We start from the raw sequence: 17,725 nt of genomic DNA on the forward strand, positions 1-17,725 counted from the left end.
TTTCTGTTCCTATAATTATCTCTTCTTCCTATTATTACAATTCTTTCTAACTATTAGGAATAAACCTTTCTCTATGGTACTACATTTTAGGGCACGGGCAAAGCTATTAGTTTTTAATAAGTCTTCGATCAGCCATTCCATAATATGATGGAATTGTCTATTGTGACGATGAATTGAGCTCTGGAATGCACGACGCAATATCTAGCGTCGCACTTCAATCGGAACTTGGAATATCACGTTCCACTTTACGTCCTTGAGCGATAATTCATTACAGGCGAAAATAATTACTTGATTTTTTAAACAAACCAGATAAATAAAATTGGTGATGTCCTTTAAAATAATATTTGTTTACCAAATCTGTCAGAAAGAGTGACATACAAATGTTTTTCCTACAGTTACCTAACAATGTTCATGTTCTCTCACTGATTTGAGAAAGCAAAGTGAGACATATGCATACACAAAAAGCATATGCTCACAAAGTGAGCATTCGCTCATCAGTGAGACAATGTTAACATTGTCTCACTCTAATTACTTTGTCTCACTCCAGATTAGCAACGTGAAGGCACGAAAAATAGTGAACGCGTAACATGCAGGCAACGTCGTATGCGCGCGAAATACGTTGGCAGCACTGGCTGTAAATCAGCTGGTCAGCTGTTGTACTGTTGTATTTGTCACTTCACATTAAATGTAATATTAAAAGTTCACTTCTGTGTAAAAATAGGTTATGTTTCTTCACCAATGTTTTATGGTAACTGTAGGAAAAGTATAATGTGCAACTCGAGTTCAAAGTAAATTGCCTCACTCGAGGAACCATTCCTCGATTAAGGATTTCTCTCGAGTGAGTCAATTGCTCACTTTTCTCACTAGTTGTACAAATAACGATTTATGTTCTATTGGCGGAGTAAAATAAATAAACTACTGTACTGGTAGATATTTTTAGTTTTTGTTATCTTTAAAAATGAATCGAATGAATAAAAATAGGTAGTAGAAAAAATACCAACCTACCAGCATACTGCAGTGAATCATAAGAACAAACATACATGTCGTCACAGGAATATCAACCAATAATATCACCGAATAAGTCACTTGACACTAATCAATTTAAGTAAATGTATACTAAAGCCTGTGTCACACTACGCTACTTTACTAGCAGCTAGCGAAATAGCAACTACTAAGTAGCCAATGTGACATAGGCTTAAAACACAGCCACAAACACTACACGATACAAATACAGTACTAACACTCATTACATTATAATGTACACCGACGAACACTCGTAGTAACATAAAAATACATCGCAACCGTTCAAAAACAAAAATGATCAAATAATAAACCCAAACTAGCGCATCATGCACACTTTATAATCAGCTGTTAAGAAAAGGGGTTTGGTTTATAACAGCCAATATTTGAATACGCTTTAACATACTATATATAATTAATTATTGTAGTATATTATATTATTTATATCAGTCGATATATCATGGCATTATGTAATCAACTCATCGGCGAAAATCTATTTTCGCTACTATGAAATTACGGAAATAATCTGCAGGTCGTGTTATATACCCTTTTTGATGTCGTTCGTTTATATCTTTTCCGAGTGAGTTTCGGATTTTAATGTCTTTATTTGGTTTTATTACACTTGTAATTGAATCTTGTTTTGTAATATACATTGTCCAAACAAGGATGTTTGTAAAATACAACTATAGACTGCAGCATACTTTTTGGGTAGTGCAATGAACTATGTTATTTTTTTATTGTTTGCTAAAAAGATGGATATCTATTTCAGATTCTAAAATCGAAAAACCCATTAAATATATATTTTATAAAATAAAACATGTAAATAAAAGATTGTGTACAATTAACACGAACGGTCGTTCATGTGCTCATGTATATTTATATTTTGGCGAAATACTTTAGTCCTAAAATAAAAATATTATGTGGAAAGAATTTATAGCTTTGAGATTAAACGGGGACCTTTCGTCAGTCTTATCAAGATTGTTCCATTTGGCTTTGACCCAGAAATATTGGAGTAAAACCCTTTCTATATGGTAAAACACATTTCAGCCTGAGCATAGGCCTATAACATAATTATGGCCCTAGATAAAATACTACTAGATTAAAACGATCAAATTATACAATCAATGGTAGATTTTTCCAAACTCTTCACTTTTAAAAATTCAGTTAGTAAAACTGGTCATTGTTTTGTGTGATTATTGGTTACGTAGAAAATTCATAAAATTTTTAATTTAAAATTCTCACATTATACTTATGGAGGATAAGTAAACTTTTTTAGTTTGCTAATTTCCTGATGTTTGTTGATCAAAACTGGCCAATTTCTTTAATTTATACTAAGCTATTCATATTTTACTAAAAACACACCCCCCCCCCTGTAACAGCAAACCTAGGTACTCGTTAAACCTAATGCTATTAAATAGATTTAAGTGATAGCAAAATCAGGCAAATGGAATTCGCTTGCAGGTTTGCTGTGACGGGGGTATTTTTTAAATTTCCTTTTTCAGCTTCGGCACGTTTGTCTCATAGAGGTTTATTAGATTGTTTACCAAACAAAGCATTCCAGTCGATACGGCATATAATCAGGTGCTGTTCATTGTATGCCTCATTGTTTACACCTTAGCACAACAATGGAACAATAGGCCAATAGGAAAATGGAACAATAGATCAAAGGACACGCCAGATTAGTTCTATTGTTGCCATTGTTGGTTTTCTCCCTCTCATTTTTGTTCCGTGTTCTTTCATTTTCCTCCGGCTCAACTTCTTATTAAAAGATACACAATTCATGATATTTATTTGTATATACTACAATATAATATTAGTAAGATGTACGTTTAAGATATTTATTATAAGGATATCATTAATTATTCAAATTCGGTTGTATGGTGTATTTTTAAAGTTTATGCCTTATTACAATATTATTTTTGTATTCGTTATAGGCTACATGTTTTTCGGCAGTGTATGCTTTGAGCAAATGGTTTTAGTTTAGATATTTACTTCTTGTCTTTAATATCTTTTGTGGGAATGTCTGTAAAAAGTGCAGAGTATATTTTTCGACCCTGCATAGGCCCTACACTTCTATTGTTTCATTTATACTATCAACGCATAGATAGGCATCCATATCTATCATGTGCAAGGGCCACTTAAACATCTGGAGTTGAGTTCTATGACAGAGTATTAATTTCAAACTGAAAAATATCTGTGGCCCCCGTCCCCCGTCCCCTTTTTCCCGTCGTAGATGCATGTCCGTAATGTTCCGGTGAAATATTTTGTAGACCCTTGTCAGGTAGCAGCAATCCCTAGTGTCCGCAATTTTCCGTGTTAATGATGTGTCCGCAATGCTCCTAGTCCACAATCACCCGTATATCTCTGGACTTGAATACAAGTAAAGAATACATTGTAACCACACCTGGCATCAAATCATCGCACTATTGATAATTTTACATGGGTTTACTTGAACTTCCGTAAGATCTTTTGTATGTAGCTTTTTTTATTTTTTTCAAGTTCATAAATTATTACGCTAAAAGCCACCGGTGATTTTCGGGAGTCGAACCCGTGCACTCGAGAAATATGTGCTCCAATCGCTGCACCAACCGCGTTCCAACAGTATATAGCATCTAATCACTCTGCGCTGCGTGGATCTAAGCCACTTGCATCTTATACCATTAATAAACCATGAACATTTATATCAATTAACACCCGTCTCACTTTTATACCCAATCCTTATCCCCAAGTGGGCGTGTCATTAAATACGCGTGAGATTTATACAAAATTACACTTCAAGATTCGAATACATTAGCATTACAAAAGAAGTGTTTAATGTTTCATAGTTATATTTGCGTATCGATATCAAAGTCTTGTCCTCCCAAGGATACATTTTATCAATGAGGTGTGAAATAACAGTTTTTCAATAGTTATCACTTCTTAAGTGTATGTTTGTGAGAATGTTGGGTATTGATCCTGTATTAATCTAATATGATATTGACATTTCCCGGCTCGCTAGGTTTAATAGATGTCAGGCAGGCGTTAACATTAACATATTGATTTGGCAAACACCTGCAAGCCAGTGACCTGATCTTTACACTACTACGTGAAAGCAACGTAACTATAACGTTAACTTGAATAGTAAAAGTAGACTCTTTATTTCATTTTACAGTGAAACCATAATCCTCTTTTCAGACGTTTTTAACTAGAGGGATAAATATTTTCAAAACATTCCTCGCCACCTGGTGGAACCCGAGTGGCGATTTAGGTGTTTTAAAATCCTATATATTCAATGGCAAAACTGACCCTTATAATCCCCTCCAACGATGGTGGCGGTTTAGGTGTCTTTGGACGGTCATAAAACTCGTGGCAGTATAATAACAGCAAGTTTGTGATAGACTAAGTAAAACAAAAAGCTTAATGTGCTGTCCATTCAAAACTATCATTCACTGGGGGTAGCCATTCACTGAGGGGACTATTCACTGGGGGGTGACCATTCACTGGTGGTGGCCATTGAATGGGGGGTGACCATTGAATGGGGGGAGACCATTCACTGGGGGTGGCCATTGAATGGGGGGAGACCATTCACTGGGGGTGGCCATTGAATGGGGGGAGACCATTCACTGGGGGTGGCCATTGAATGGGGGGAGACCATTCACTCGGGGGTGACCATTCACAGGCGGGACTATTCACTGGGGGGTGACCATTCACTGGGGGTGGCCATTCACTGGGGGATGACCATTCACTGGTGGGTGACCATTGAATGGGGGGTGACTATTGAATGGGGGAGACCATTCACTGGGGGGTGGGGGGACTATTCACTGGGGGGTGACCATTCACTGGGGGTGGCCATTCACTGGTGGGTGACCATTCACTGGTGGGTGACCATTGAATGGGGTGTGACTATTGAATGGGGGGAGACCATTCACTGGGGGGTGACCATTGAATGGGGGGAGACCATTCACTGGGGGATGACCATTGAATGGGGGGAGACCATTCACTGGGGGGACTATTCACTGGGGGGTGACCATTCACTGGGGGTGGCCATTCACTGGAGGGTGACCATTCACTAGTGGGTGACCATTGAATGGGGGGTGACTATTGAATGGGGGTGACCATTCACTGGGGGGTGACCATTCACTGGGGGGTGACCATTCACTGGCTTGGTAGCTGAGTATATAGTGCTTGCCTAGCAATAAAAATGTTGCTGGATCGATCCTGAAGTCAGTAGCTTTTTATGATGGTTCGAAACTGGACCCAGCTCTCCTTGATCATTGGGCTTTAAATAAATTGTCCATGCCAATTAAATAGCTGATCTTAGTCATTAAAAACTACACAGATCATCTCACACCATTCTACACCATCGATCTCTATAGAGATCGATGTTCTACACTCAGCCTTCACTCATATTTCGGCTAAAATACGCACACGTTCCTATCTCAATTAGTTGTATAACCCTATTTCAACATTTAGCATGTCAGATTCATTTATCCGTTGAGTAAAATATGTAAAATGTAGGTGTTATCATAAGTTAAAGGTAATGTGTGTTTAAGGATGGATTGGGAGTTGCAAAGTTTGTGATTATTATTCTTATTTCAAGGAAACTTATTTATTTCTCGTAATTAAAACGCCAGTTTCTAGGTCAAAGAAATTTTCCGCCTCAGCGCACGCCGGTGGCTGTAGAATTCCTTGTTGTCTTGTCAACAGTTCCAATATTCGAAAATTTATTTTTAGAAAATAACAGGCGTATTTGTTTGTTTATTATTGCCTTCGTCCTAAAAAAAAAAAGCATTTCCTGTACAATTTAGTAAAACAAATTATTTAATTTTGCAGATATTGACAATTTATTGTAATGCAATACTAAATTTAAAAGTTGAAAAAGGCCAATACAGATATATTATGTATTAACAAATTATTATATATTGGCAAAAAATATTATACATTTAGTATTACATTACAAATTAACTTATGTACTTAAGAGTTTGAGAAATTAAATTTACCACGTCTAAAAATCTTCCAACCCTTCTAAAATGTCTTCATTACACTAGGTAGCCTTATGGTAGGAATTAAACAGTATATTGAAACTAAGGAACTTAATGAATAAACCACAAACTTTGAAACTTATTGACGCCTTTTATTGTAACACTTAAACAATGATAGTACCCTCTGTTGAGATGGTCCTGAACTTAACATATTTTCGTGGCTTCAAATTTTACATTACATGGGAAGTCTAGTAATAAGCTATGGGCTACTGCCAATGGCTAAGACGATTACTGTATTGTAGTGAAATATAATACGGGATTTAAGTGTTATTAGACGTACTTTCTTAAATTGCCTAAACACAATAAAACTTCCATTCAAATTGAGAAGTTATTTAACATGTTTAATTTAAAAAAAGAAATCTTTACCAAGATCTGATTTGGATTCGTGACATTATAGTGATGTAAGACGCACGACGTGACGACGTTGCAAGATTCTCGGTGCCAAATTGGCACAATCTCCGGTCTCCAAGTCTTGTATATATCTCTTTGTCATTCTTGGTTGTTCTCGCCTAAAGAACAAGATTAAGATTACACTCTGTAACACATTTGAAACAGTTAACCTGCATTTATCTGTACCCTAAACAAACTGATCGACTGCTCAATCCGGTCAGTTATTCGACAGCAAAATGAAATGTAAAAGTATCGCCCTGTGCATATGTCCCCCTATTCGTTTACCAAATTTATCTTCGTGAATTGTTTCTCTAATTGCAAACCTGACATTTTAATTGTCTAAATTTAATACCAGTTAACAAAGTATATGAAAAAACTATCATAGCCACAATGAGGGGTCTGATTTTGACCTCCACTGTTTAGCCAAAAAGGCCTACAAAATAACAAGCAAAGCAAAGCCACTTTGTTGATATTGATCAAACAGTTTACCTGATGATTACATAGTAACAAGTTCTGGGTTTGGACCGTTCCCCAACAAAAAAAAATCTAAGTTGGTACGTGCCGCTGAAAAGACCTAAGTTTTCTTGCACAGTTCACAGTTTAGATTTTACGGGTTTTTGTGTTATTATGAATACAATAGTTAAACGTTTATTTTTAAGAGTATCTTTAAGTTCTGGTACCAGCCCAGAGGCGAATGTGTCATTCAAAAAATGAATGTTTGTCCATGCCATGGTTAACTTTGATTTTCTTTGTAATACCCATTTTTTACAAAAAAAAAACTACGAATTAATTATTTTGCTTGTAGATTCTCCCTGTATTTGGTAATCTCAACAACAGTAAGGCATACAAACTTCTATTGGAATCATGTTTTAACAACAGCTTTACCACCAGAGGTAAAACGATGTGAGTTCTAATGCATGATGCGGCTTAGTAATTCATCACATGTCAAAAGTTATCCCATTCGAAAATTGAATTCATTTTCCCATTAGGAAGCGTAGTACTTAGATCAATCCATAAACGTCACCTAACTGATTGCGAAAGTTTAAAGTGAATTTACCAGTTAACATTTGGCTCACTGAAACTCTTTTTAGTCAATTGGCAATCAAACTGAAATCCAAATGTGTTCGAATGAAAACTCGTTAAGTATGTCAGCGACAACTGAACTCTAATTTGGCCAGGCAGTAATTTGATTTTGATACTTCTTTTTCAAATTAATCCATTAAGTAACGTTTTGCGTGATAATATAATTATTTCGTTGGAAAAATCAATATTACTCGATAACTACTTCGATCAAATGCATCTTCAACAAAACCCGTAACAAATTATAAAATTTTAAAATACGCACACTAAAACTGTATCACCTAACAATTAAAAATTAGTATGCAGCACAAAGTGTTGTTTAATCTATTCTAAACTAAGTAGCTATGCAAATGCAAGGTACAAACCAAAGCAATGTCTTGGGGTTCAAAGGAACAGAATCCCGCGCCCGCATACCACCAGACAAAGGCAAACAAGTTAACTATGCAATAGGACGTACCTCACAGACATCCGGGATTAAACTTTACCACATAGAATTAAAACTGTTTTTAGGTTACTTGAGTTTGTTATTCAAACAAAAATAAAATATGTCATAAGTAGCATCAGTAGATGCAGCATGTTAGTACATTTATTCTAATGTTTCGATCTATTATTCACAGTAATATACTTGTTTATATTGAACTGAGCACACGCTCAAATTCAGGTATTTCTCATAGTTATATATAATTTATTGAATAGTTATACAAATAAACTGCATAAGAATTATTTTTAAATTTTATTACAACACAATTAAAACTAAATAATATTTACTACCTTTTCTAGTAATCGTGTGTACTACCACAGCGGAATAGATTCTCTAGAGATCATGGGAATTCATTCATTATGTACCTGGCAAAAGATGAATTTAATGAATTATGGTAGTTATATAACCTATTATTAACTTGTTTTCCACCATGTGATCTACATTTTACATGTGTGCCTATACGCTAGTATTTGTCTTTCTGGACTAAAACATTAATTTCTTATTCTTAGTATTAGTTCATTTTTCCCCATACCTAATTGCAAAACTACTTTAAATAACGTAAGCTATTGATCTCAAACAGTGCGTTGTTATTTAATTGACAAAACACAATAGAATATGTAGTGGTATGCATTACTAACTAAACATTTAATTTAGGCTAACAATAAAATTAATTGCATGTAGTATGCAGGGGTGCCCAGAGGGGGGGTACTGTGGCGCGTTTGCGCCACAGGAATTTTTGGGGGGGACTTTTTTTGAGGGGATTTTGGGGGGGATATTTTTTTGCTAGCTGTCAAAATGAATGAATAATTTTGTATAAGCAGCCCGAAATAGTGTTTCTAAGTGTAGCTCACTATCAACGCCAACAACATTTTGCCATTCGTAATTAAGATAAGAATGGTAAAAACGCACCTTGTCAGACAATCCTTAATATACTAGTGTCAGTGTCGAATTTTATTTGCTACATATGTTTTGGTGGTTCTTTACCTCCACCACACAAAACACGAATCGATTACAGATAGGCCTATCAATTCACGCGTATATATTGCCGTCGTCAGGACTGGAAGTAAACTGAATCAGGTTCAGGTTATGGCGGACAGACGTGGTCTCTGGATTGTCGTCTGCGTTTTCACCAGCTGATATAGGACTATAATTGTAGTGACTGAGAAGGAGAAGAGTGTTAAAAGTATAATGGGATTCATAATTAATTGAGTGTTTTCACTCAAAAATTTTGCGCTGTCCCTAGGTTTATGTATCAAAGTATTTAATAAATTTCCTTTCGAGCAGTACTGTAGAATTTCGAGACCATCATTTATATCCAGCAGGATAAATTGGTTATTATTGTCAATAATTTTAAATGGAAAACTCAATTATGAATCCCATTATATTTTCAACACTCTCCTCCGTCACTACAACTAGTCCAATATCAGCTTTTGTTAACACAGACGACAATCCAGAGACCACGTCTTTCCGTCATAACCTGATTCAGTTTACTTCCAGTCCTGCCCGCGGCAATATACACACGTGAATTGATAGGCCTATCTGTTATCGTTTCGTGTTTTGTGTATAAACAGATTGTCTGACAAGATGCGTTTCTACCATTATTAGTCATAAAAGGCAATCCTGGGGCTATCAAAATTAATTATAAGATTACTTCGTCACAAAAACCTTTTGTGTGTATTTTGCCTGGCGATTTTTGTAGAGTAAAATCGAGTTTTTGGAGTGTGTTGTTTGGAGTGGCGGTGTTTGTAGAGCCAGGGAGTGGCGAGCAACAAGTCTGTCTTATTTCGTGACTCTGTCTATAATTTTGAAAAAACAACTTTTTGCCTAAGTATTATTAATGCATTTTTAAAGCTGTTTGATTTCTTAAAATTCTTCTCTGAGATTCTTTTTCTGTAAAAATTAACGCCACCTAATATATTGTACAGTTACAATACTGTGTTGGAGTAGAGTAATTCACCTAGTAGGGCCTATATTGTTGTACGTTTTGAAGACGTTGTCTATTGCAATACTGAGCACATGTTAGTTGACAATAGAGATTCTGAGATGTAAATTGAAACACTTCTAATTTGTCCATTAGTTAGATATACCTAATGAAGTATTGTTAAATGTTGTTATAACGTTTCCTATTAAACATTTTATTTTTATTATCAGCAAGTTTGTTTTTCTTTACCTCAAGTTTACTAAATACTTAATTGGAATGCTCGTTTTATGAGGTAAAGGGAAAATTTTCAGATAAATTGGTGGGGGGAGGGTAGTTTTAAATAGACGGCAGCATAAATTGAGGGGGAGAACTACTCCTTTGGCTTGGGGGGGGGGGGGATTGCGCCTCTGGGTTTGGGGGGGATGGGCACCTCTGGTAGTATGTGACAACAATTCAATAATTTACGAGATCAAAAGCTGCTTTGATTGTCTGCACTCTACCACACGACTATCCTAGCAGACGGCAGACTATTCACTGCCCAGTGATTGGAGGTGTGTCGTCGTCTGCTAGTGCGCATGTTTCTTCTTCTTCAGTTTCAGTACCAAAACAAACATGACATGCGGGAGTGTGTCGATAATTTGTGTTCCAGTAGTTTTAGCTCATTTTAAAAGATTAGTGTTAAATAAACGTTATAGCTTACTGTCATATGTGCATAATTAGTGTTTCCTTTGCTATCCTAATAGATGGTAGAAAATTATTACGGGTTCTTCCAAACAAAAAAGTATACTGTCATCATGACCCAGATAAGCAATGCCTACTGAACATCTCTCCCGAAAACATTTATTTAGAAACTCGATTATAATATAAATAAGTGCTACAAATCTATCAACGATATTTACAATGAAACAGCAGAAAAAGAGGCCTTATCCAGGTATGATTAATGCTCAATAAACTGGGCGTAACCATAGACTATCAATTACAAATAATTAATTCGAATAGACTAGCACTCTAGATTTTTTGTTTATGGTTATTGATCTTCAATTGCATGCTAACAAGATCCACACTGTCACCATAATTTAGTTTATCAGTGAAAATCTGACTTTGTTTTTTAACGGGTCTAGGTTCTTGCGCTCAGATTTTAAGAGCAGACGTTAGGTTAGGATGAAATGATATCATTGACTAAATAGGCTACTGTTAGGCTACTGTACTATATAACTATAGTTCGCTTACTTTTAACTCGTTGCACTTGATAGCTGTAGGGCCTATAGTTGAATGTTAAAGTTACAGATTTTTTTGGGTGGGCCTGAGCGAGATAATAATTATTACCCTAGCCTAAACTTATTATTATCATTATTATTACCATCTTCTTGGCCATTGACCCATCGTATGACAGGAATAGGCTGTGTCAGCGTCAATACAAACTAATTTTATTTCCCGCACATTTTAAAAAACTCACAAATTTTAGAATGTTTGAAGAAAAGGTACTTTAAGTAGGTACTTATGGCGGTTGATATAATATTAACTTACTAATACTGAGCCCATCCAAACTACCTTCCAGGAATTCTTTTATTGAACAGTAAGGGGTTTTACAAAAGAAATTTCCTGTGATGTTTTTAAACTTTCTGCTGTCCAGGGTCTTTTTGGCAGCTGGGAGGGGAGTTGATTGAAGAAACTTAGTCTAATCAATGGTACATTATAATATTGTTTTTAGTTAAAAAAAACTTAGTTTCCTTATGCTTGATGTGTGTAACACCAGATTTAAAGTAGGCTTATTGGTCGAGAGAGATAATACAAAACCAAGCAACGTAGGATTAACTTATATGCAGTAAGTTAAGCATAAATGGTGATGTAGATACCAATCATTTATGTAGCCTACCGATTAGTATTTTTTGGCTATGTTATATAACTTACCAAGTTACATAGGCCTACCAGCAGTTTATGGATAACCACACTTCAACCCTCACATTACCCTTTCCCTATTAACACAACAAAACCTTCACTCACAAAACCCCCAAAGATGGTAAAATTTAACTCATTGAGGTAAGGTAAAATGCATTGTTACCAATCAAGAGGCCACAGGGATTGTGTTGGGAGGGTTTAGAAGTAGCCAATTTTAAACCTCAGGATCATTTTAAAAGCCTATAATGATTTGAAAATCATTCCTACAGTAGGCCTAGATCCTAGACCTAAAATAGTTATAGAGTTACAGACAGAAAAATAGAAATAGGTAGGCCTACTATATCAGGAAACAAAATCAGGAGGAAAAGGGCGTGCTCTGATGCTCCCCATGAACAGCCCTGCTGATAAATGGGATTTAAGCCCTCGGAGGAGAAGGCCACTTACAATTTAATTGTAGCTTGTGTGCCATGAAATAATATATGGTCAGGAAGCATTATTGGGTAAAAGGTATTCAATTAGGCCTATAGCATGTGTCTCACAGAGTAAATTCTAGGTAGAATCAAGTCCAACCGATAGCTTGTTAATATTGTCAAGTCTGAATACTGATTGATACGGAAAATTGACTTCAGCAATCCATTTATCCGGTGCAATTCTATATCAAATTTCTGTCACACAGCCCAAAAAACGTAAGCCTAATAGGTAATTTGTATCTGAAAAATCCAAAATTTATGTACTGTACAAACTCTTTTGTTAAAATTTTGTCACCTTAAACATTGCATTGCGGAAGCCTTGGATGGTTCGCAGAAGAATGTGGGTGTGCTGTGTGACTTATCCAAGGCTTTTGACTGTGTGGATCATGATATACTTTTAGAAAAACTAAGTAAGCATGAAAAAAAACACTGAATTAAAGTGGTTTGGATCCTATTTAAAAAAACCGAAAACAAAGACTTATTGTACAAAAAATGCAGAGAAATTATAAATCAGAGTGGAACATAAACCCCTGTGGAGTTCCTCAGGGCTCCATTCTTGGCCCTTGTTTATTTATTATACAGGGTTAGTAAAAAGTGTGGAGACCCCCTGTTATTTTTTTAACGGCCCATACTAGAAAAACTAAACTCGGCACGACTTTATGACATGTTATGAAGTACTTTTTGGGCATAACTGTCACTTGGTGTACATCCCCAAAATGGGGGATTTTGGGGGAAATTCAAAAATTTCAAATACAAAGACCCATCGAGTGACCCCTCATTTGAAGGTCCTGGTAAAAGAAAACCAACAACGCAAACTAGAGGTCTTTATCTCAATCCAGTAAAAAATGGCAGCCAATTGAAATTCTCAGAAGTTGAATTTAACTTACAGCTTTCCAAGCTGTAGACCCCCTGTAAATTTTTTAGCGGCTCACACTAGGAAAACTAAACTCTACACACCTTTTTAGCATATTATAAAGTACTTTTTAAGCCTGATAGCATAGATAAAACATACTCCCTTAGTAGATTTCTCATCCTAATGGAACAGCTGAAGACAATTTTATTGTTAGTTCTGTACGGTTTATGTAGAGGTTGTGTTTTGTTTACAATTTGTTTCCCGTTAAAAAATACAGTCATTTAAAACCTCGTTTAACCAAATAATACGATCTAATCATAAACAATAAATTGTCCCCTAGTTATTTAACCAAATAGTAAAGCACAAATCAAGAAATTAACCCTAAAATAATAGAAACAAAATTTCGTCGACACTAGCGCCCAGTGTGGCGTACATGAACTAGACATGAAAAACGAGCTTCAAAATTTACAATGGCCACTCGATGGGGCTTATCATTTAAAATTTTTGAGTTTCCCCCAAAATCCCCCATTTTGGGTTTGGGAACTTATGAGAATTTCAATTGGCTGCCATTTTGTACTGAACCGAGATAGAGACCTCTAGTCTGCGTTGTTGGTTTTCTTTTACCAGGACCTTCAAAACGAGGGGTCACTCGATGGGTCTTTGTATTTGAAATTTTTTAGTTTCCCCCAAAATCCCCCATTTTGGGGATGAACACCAAGTGGCAGTCATGCCCAAAAAGTACTTCATAACATGCCATAATGGTGTGCCGAGTTTAGTTTTTCTAGTATGGGCCGTTAAAAAAATAACAAGGGGTCTCCACACTTTTTACTAACCCAGTATATGTTAATGATCTATGTAAAGCTACTAAGATGTCTACCTTTCAATATGCAGATGATACAGCTCTAATTTGTACAGGACAGAACAATGACATCATACAAGCCTCGATAACTCAGGAATTTTAACTTCTCGGGGACTGGTTTGCAGTAAATGGTCTGTCCATGAATGTGGCAAAAACCCAACTAATTCAGTTTTCTGCATCCAATATTAACCAAGAAATCTGTTTAAATACAAACTTTAATTCAATTCACTCACAAAAATCAATAAATTATCTGGGAATTGATATTGATTCACAATTAAATTGGCAAAATCACATTAAAAACCTATCAAAAAGACTACGTTCAGCAACATTTGTTCTTACGATAATCAGGGATACTACTAATTTAAAAACACAAATAGCAGTATATCATGCATATTTTTCATCGATTATGAATTATGGAATTACTGTATGGGGCTCATCAAGTCAGGCCAAAAAAATATTTGTTCTTCAAAAAAGAGCAGTAAGAACAATGGCCAGAGTTCCCAATAGAACACATTGTAAAGATTTATTTATTCAGTTTAAGATGTTGACCTTTTTTAGCTCTTATATATACAAATTGGCATTAATGGTTAAAAGTGATTTCGATACATTCATGGACTGTCAACCATCTCATGCACATAACACAAGATTCAAAAATATTATAAAACCAATTCAACGTAGGCTTAAAATATTTCATTTATCTCCTCAGTATATAGGGCCAAAAGTTTACAATAAACTACCAGCTGGGATAAAAAACATTGCCTCAGTTTCTAAATTTATATCATCTTTAAAAAGTTTCCTTTTGGAGAGGGAATTTTACTCACTAGAAGAATATCTTGGAGATGTGATTACAATTTAAAAGGTATTACTTCTCCCATAGGTTTGTATTGATTGCTTTATTTGTTTTGTATTTTATAATGTGGATTTTTATAATGTAGATTTTTCAATGTATAATTTTATTAGACTTAATGACAAATCACCTGTCAAGAGTATTGATGTAATGTGATGATGTTAAATAAATAAATAAAAAATAAATAAACATTCTTGCTTGATATGAATAATTGTTATGCCAACAAAAAAAAAACATACCTGGCCCATCTGGATGATACTAATGACCAGCAGTTTATTTAATTAACATAAGTTTTAATTGTGTATTTATTTTTCAGACAAACAGTTGGCCCAGTCCATGGAGGATTATCTCGCTGCCCTCAAAAGTGCGGCGGCCACCAGGGAGTATTACCAAGTAAGTTAGGTTATGTTTATGAGTAAAATACCAGCTGTTGCCAATCCAACTTTATACAAGCCATGCATAGTATCTGTTTACATTTTTTATGTTTATCCTATTAACCCTCCGAGTGTCATGCGTCGCTGCAGCGACGCGTAACGCACTTTGTATAGTGTCGTGCGTCGCTGCAGCGACTCGCGAACACTGTTTACGGCGAAGGCTCTATGACTAACTGAATCGGACTGTACTGGATTGAGTTAGGTATCGTTCTGTCCGTAATATTCTAAGCTTTCTGCAGAGGTCTGTCTCTAAGCACTATTCATTTTAGTTCCGAAAATATTGTAGCAGACAGCTGACTGAGCTGACGTGCGTGTATTTGTAAACAGCTAGGTTACCCTCGGACCGATGACTGATGTGTTTTATTACGTTTATCATTGTTTTAGTGTTAAAAATCAAAAGTAGTGATATACGTGGATATAAGAAGATTTAAGTGGTTTTGAAGTGCTGGTTGATGATCCTGAAGAAGTAGGTAGTGATATTGATGTAAATTATCAGCCAGATTCCTAGCTATGGTTGGGCTATGCATTCTTAGCTAAACGCTATGTACTGAAATCTGTTTTTTGCCCATAACTTTTTTATTTGCAAATCTACTTCCTTATATTATTATAGATTTGTAATCCTCATAAAATTTAGAGCAAAGTGGCTATTTTCAAATATTTATAGGCCTATAATTTATACAATTAATTGAGCGCAAACTTATTTTTTTTTGAAAATTTTCGAAATTATACATTTTTTTACCTAAAAAAATTTTTTTTTTTTTAAATCTTCCTTATGTTTTATATATAATATTGAAGCCCAAGATTTTCCAAACAAAATGGTATATAGAACAGTATAATTAACATTGTTTTTAAGCTTCTCAGATCAGTTTTAATAAAACCTTGCAAATGAGCAAAAAATAGGCTGACATTAAGGCCAAAACACGTGACACTCGGAGGGATACTAGCTGAGTACCCGTCCTTCGTACGGGGTTGGTATACAATGCTTATTGTAGTTAAATACTCGTGCTTTGCATTTGCAATTAGAGAGGACACGTTTTGAGAAAATTTGGTTTACTATAAACTACGGTATACTATAGTATACAGAACATATACCATAGCCATAATGTTCTACCACTTCACCTAAACAATAGAAAGAAGTAAAGTTCTCACACTCAGGTTTTTGTTGCTGCTTGGTTCAAAATGTATAATAACTGTAGAGTTATTATACATCGATGGTTCAAATTAGCTGTTGTCATAAATGTATGAAGAACTAATGGTGCTGCACCCTGTTGGTAAACCGTGTAACCTTTTAATGCTATTGAATATCATAGAAACAAATTGTGTAGTTGAAACAGCTGGCAAAATTATTTAATTCCTTTTAAATATGAACGAGGTGTTAGCCCGTCCTACGTACGGGAGTAGTCAGTTAAAACGGTGTGTAGGTAGGCCAATAATTCAGAACAGCTAGTTAACACGTATAAAGGCAAATTTTATTGCAGCCTACAGTAGAAAGAGTAATTATCAATGGAGAAGTGTATAGGCCTAGTCAATGATATCACCTTCCATCGCATAACTACCTCTTCCATAATCAATATCACCACAATCCAATTAGGCCTACTCATACTATACACAATTTCCAGTGGATCTGAATTGAAACTTCCTAAAATAAAACTAAAGCATCCAATAAAATTCACAGTACACATAATTATAACGTTGGTGTCCTGACATCATTTAACGAATCGTCCACACACATCATTTATGTCAATTTCACTGCATCAATTGCTATATAAATATGTGTAAACAAAGAAAAGTAAACACAACAACATATTAGTTTGTTTTGTAAACAGCTGAGTCAAAAATAATATTCATTTGAACAAAAGAACTGGTCACAGAGATCGATGGTCACATGTTGAAGGAATTTAAAAAGTAAAAACGCTATTAAAGCTAGTGACGTAATTAATTGTCTATGTTTATTGTCCATTCCGTTAGTTCCAATATCTTTGATAATTAAACCACCCTCATTGAATCAATGTACATCGTAATTCCCCATATTCATTTATTTAAACTATAAAATATTCAGCGCCTCCAATTGTAACCACAACTAAACACACGCCAAACAACTTTTTTAGATTTCATAAAAGGATGGTTAGTCTAATTGCAGTATCCTAGGTCAATGATGACGTTGTGTTCAATCTATGTCATTCATCTGTATATCTTTGGATAACACCCGTCTGAGGTTGTGGTGGTAATTATTTAAATTCGTATTCCTGAGGATTCTTGATCTCCATCTTTATGACATCAATATTTCCGGGCCTAATCCAAACAAAGTTCAAGCATTCAAAAACATTGATTGTAAACAAAAAACTGCCAAGATGAATTAAAACATGTAAAAATTGTGATTTTCCTACCCTTTCCAAAAAAGTTTAGCAGTAAAATAATTTGTATATTTTTTTATTTAACTTGTGTACAGA

The 17,725-nt window shown here is 35.2% G+C and overlaps 1 protein-coding gene across 3 annotated transcripts in view; it reads left to right on the top strand.

Annotated features, from left to right (window-relative positions):
* The window catches only part of LOC128991546 (diacylglycerol kinase eta-like), a 139,608-nt gene that overhangs the window by 76,786 nt on the left and 45,097 nt on the right, over positions 1-17,725 (top strand). For 2 of the 3 annotated variants that reach the window (XM_054414528.1, XM_054414531.1), the window contains exons 1-2: positions 10,587-10,844; positions 15,158-15,234. In XM_054414528.1, the coding sequence (XP_054270503.1) occupies positions 10,814-10,844; positions 15,158-15,234 (108 nt within the window). In that variant the 5' untranslated portion in view covers positions 10,587-10,813. Of the gene's footprint in view, positions 1-10,586; positions 10,845-15,157; positions 15,235-17,725 lie in introns of those variants that run through there. The other variant, XM_054414529.1, reaches the window with a different exon arrangement.

The sequence above is a fragment of the Macrosteles quadrilineatus genome, unplaced genomic scaffold (assembly GCF_028750875.1).
Source record: "Macrosteles quadrilineatus isolate MER2022 unplaced genomic scaffold, UCM_ALF_1.0 Scaffold_4__1_contigs__length_99947679, whole genome shotgun sequence".
NCBI lineage: Eukaryota > Metazoa > Arthropoda > Insecta > Hemiptera > Cicadellidae > Macrosteles > Macrosteles quadrilineatus.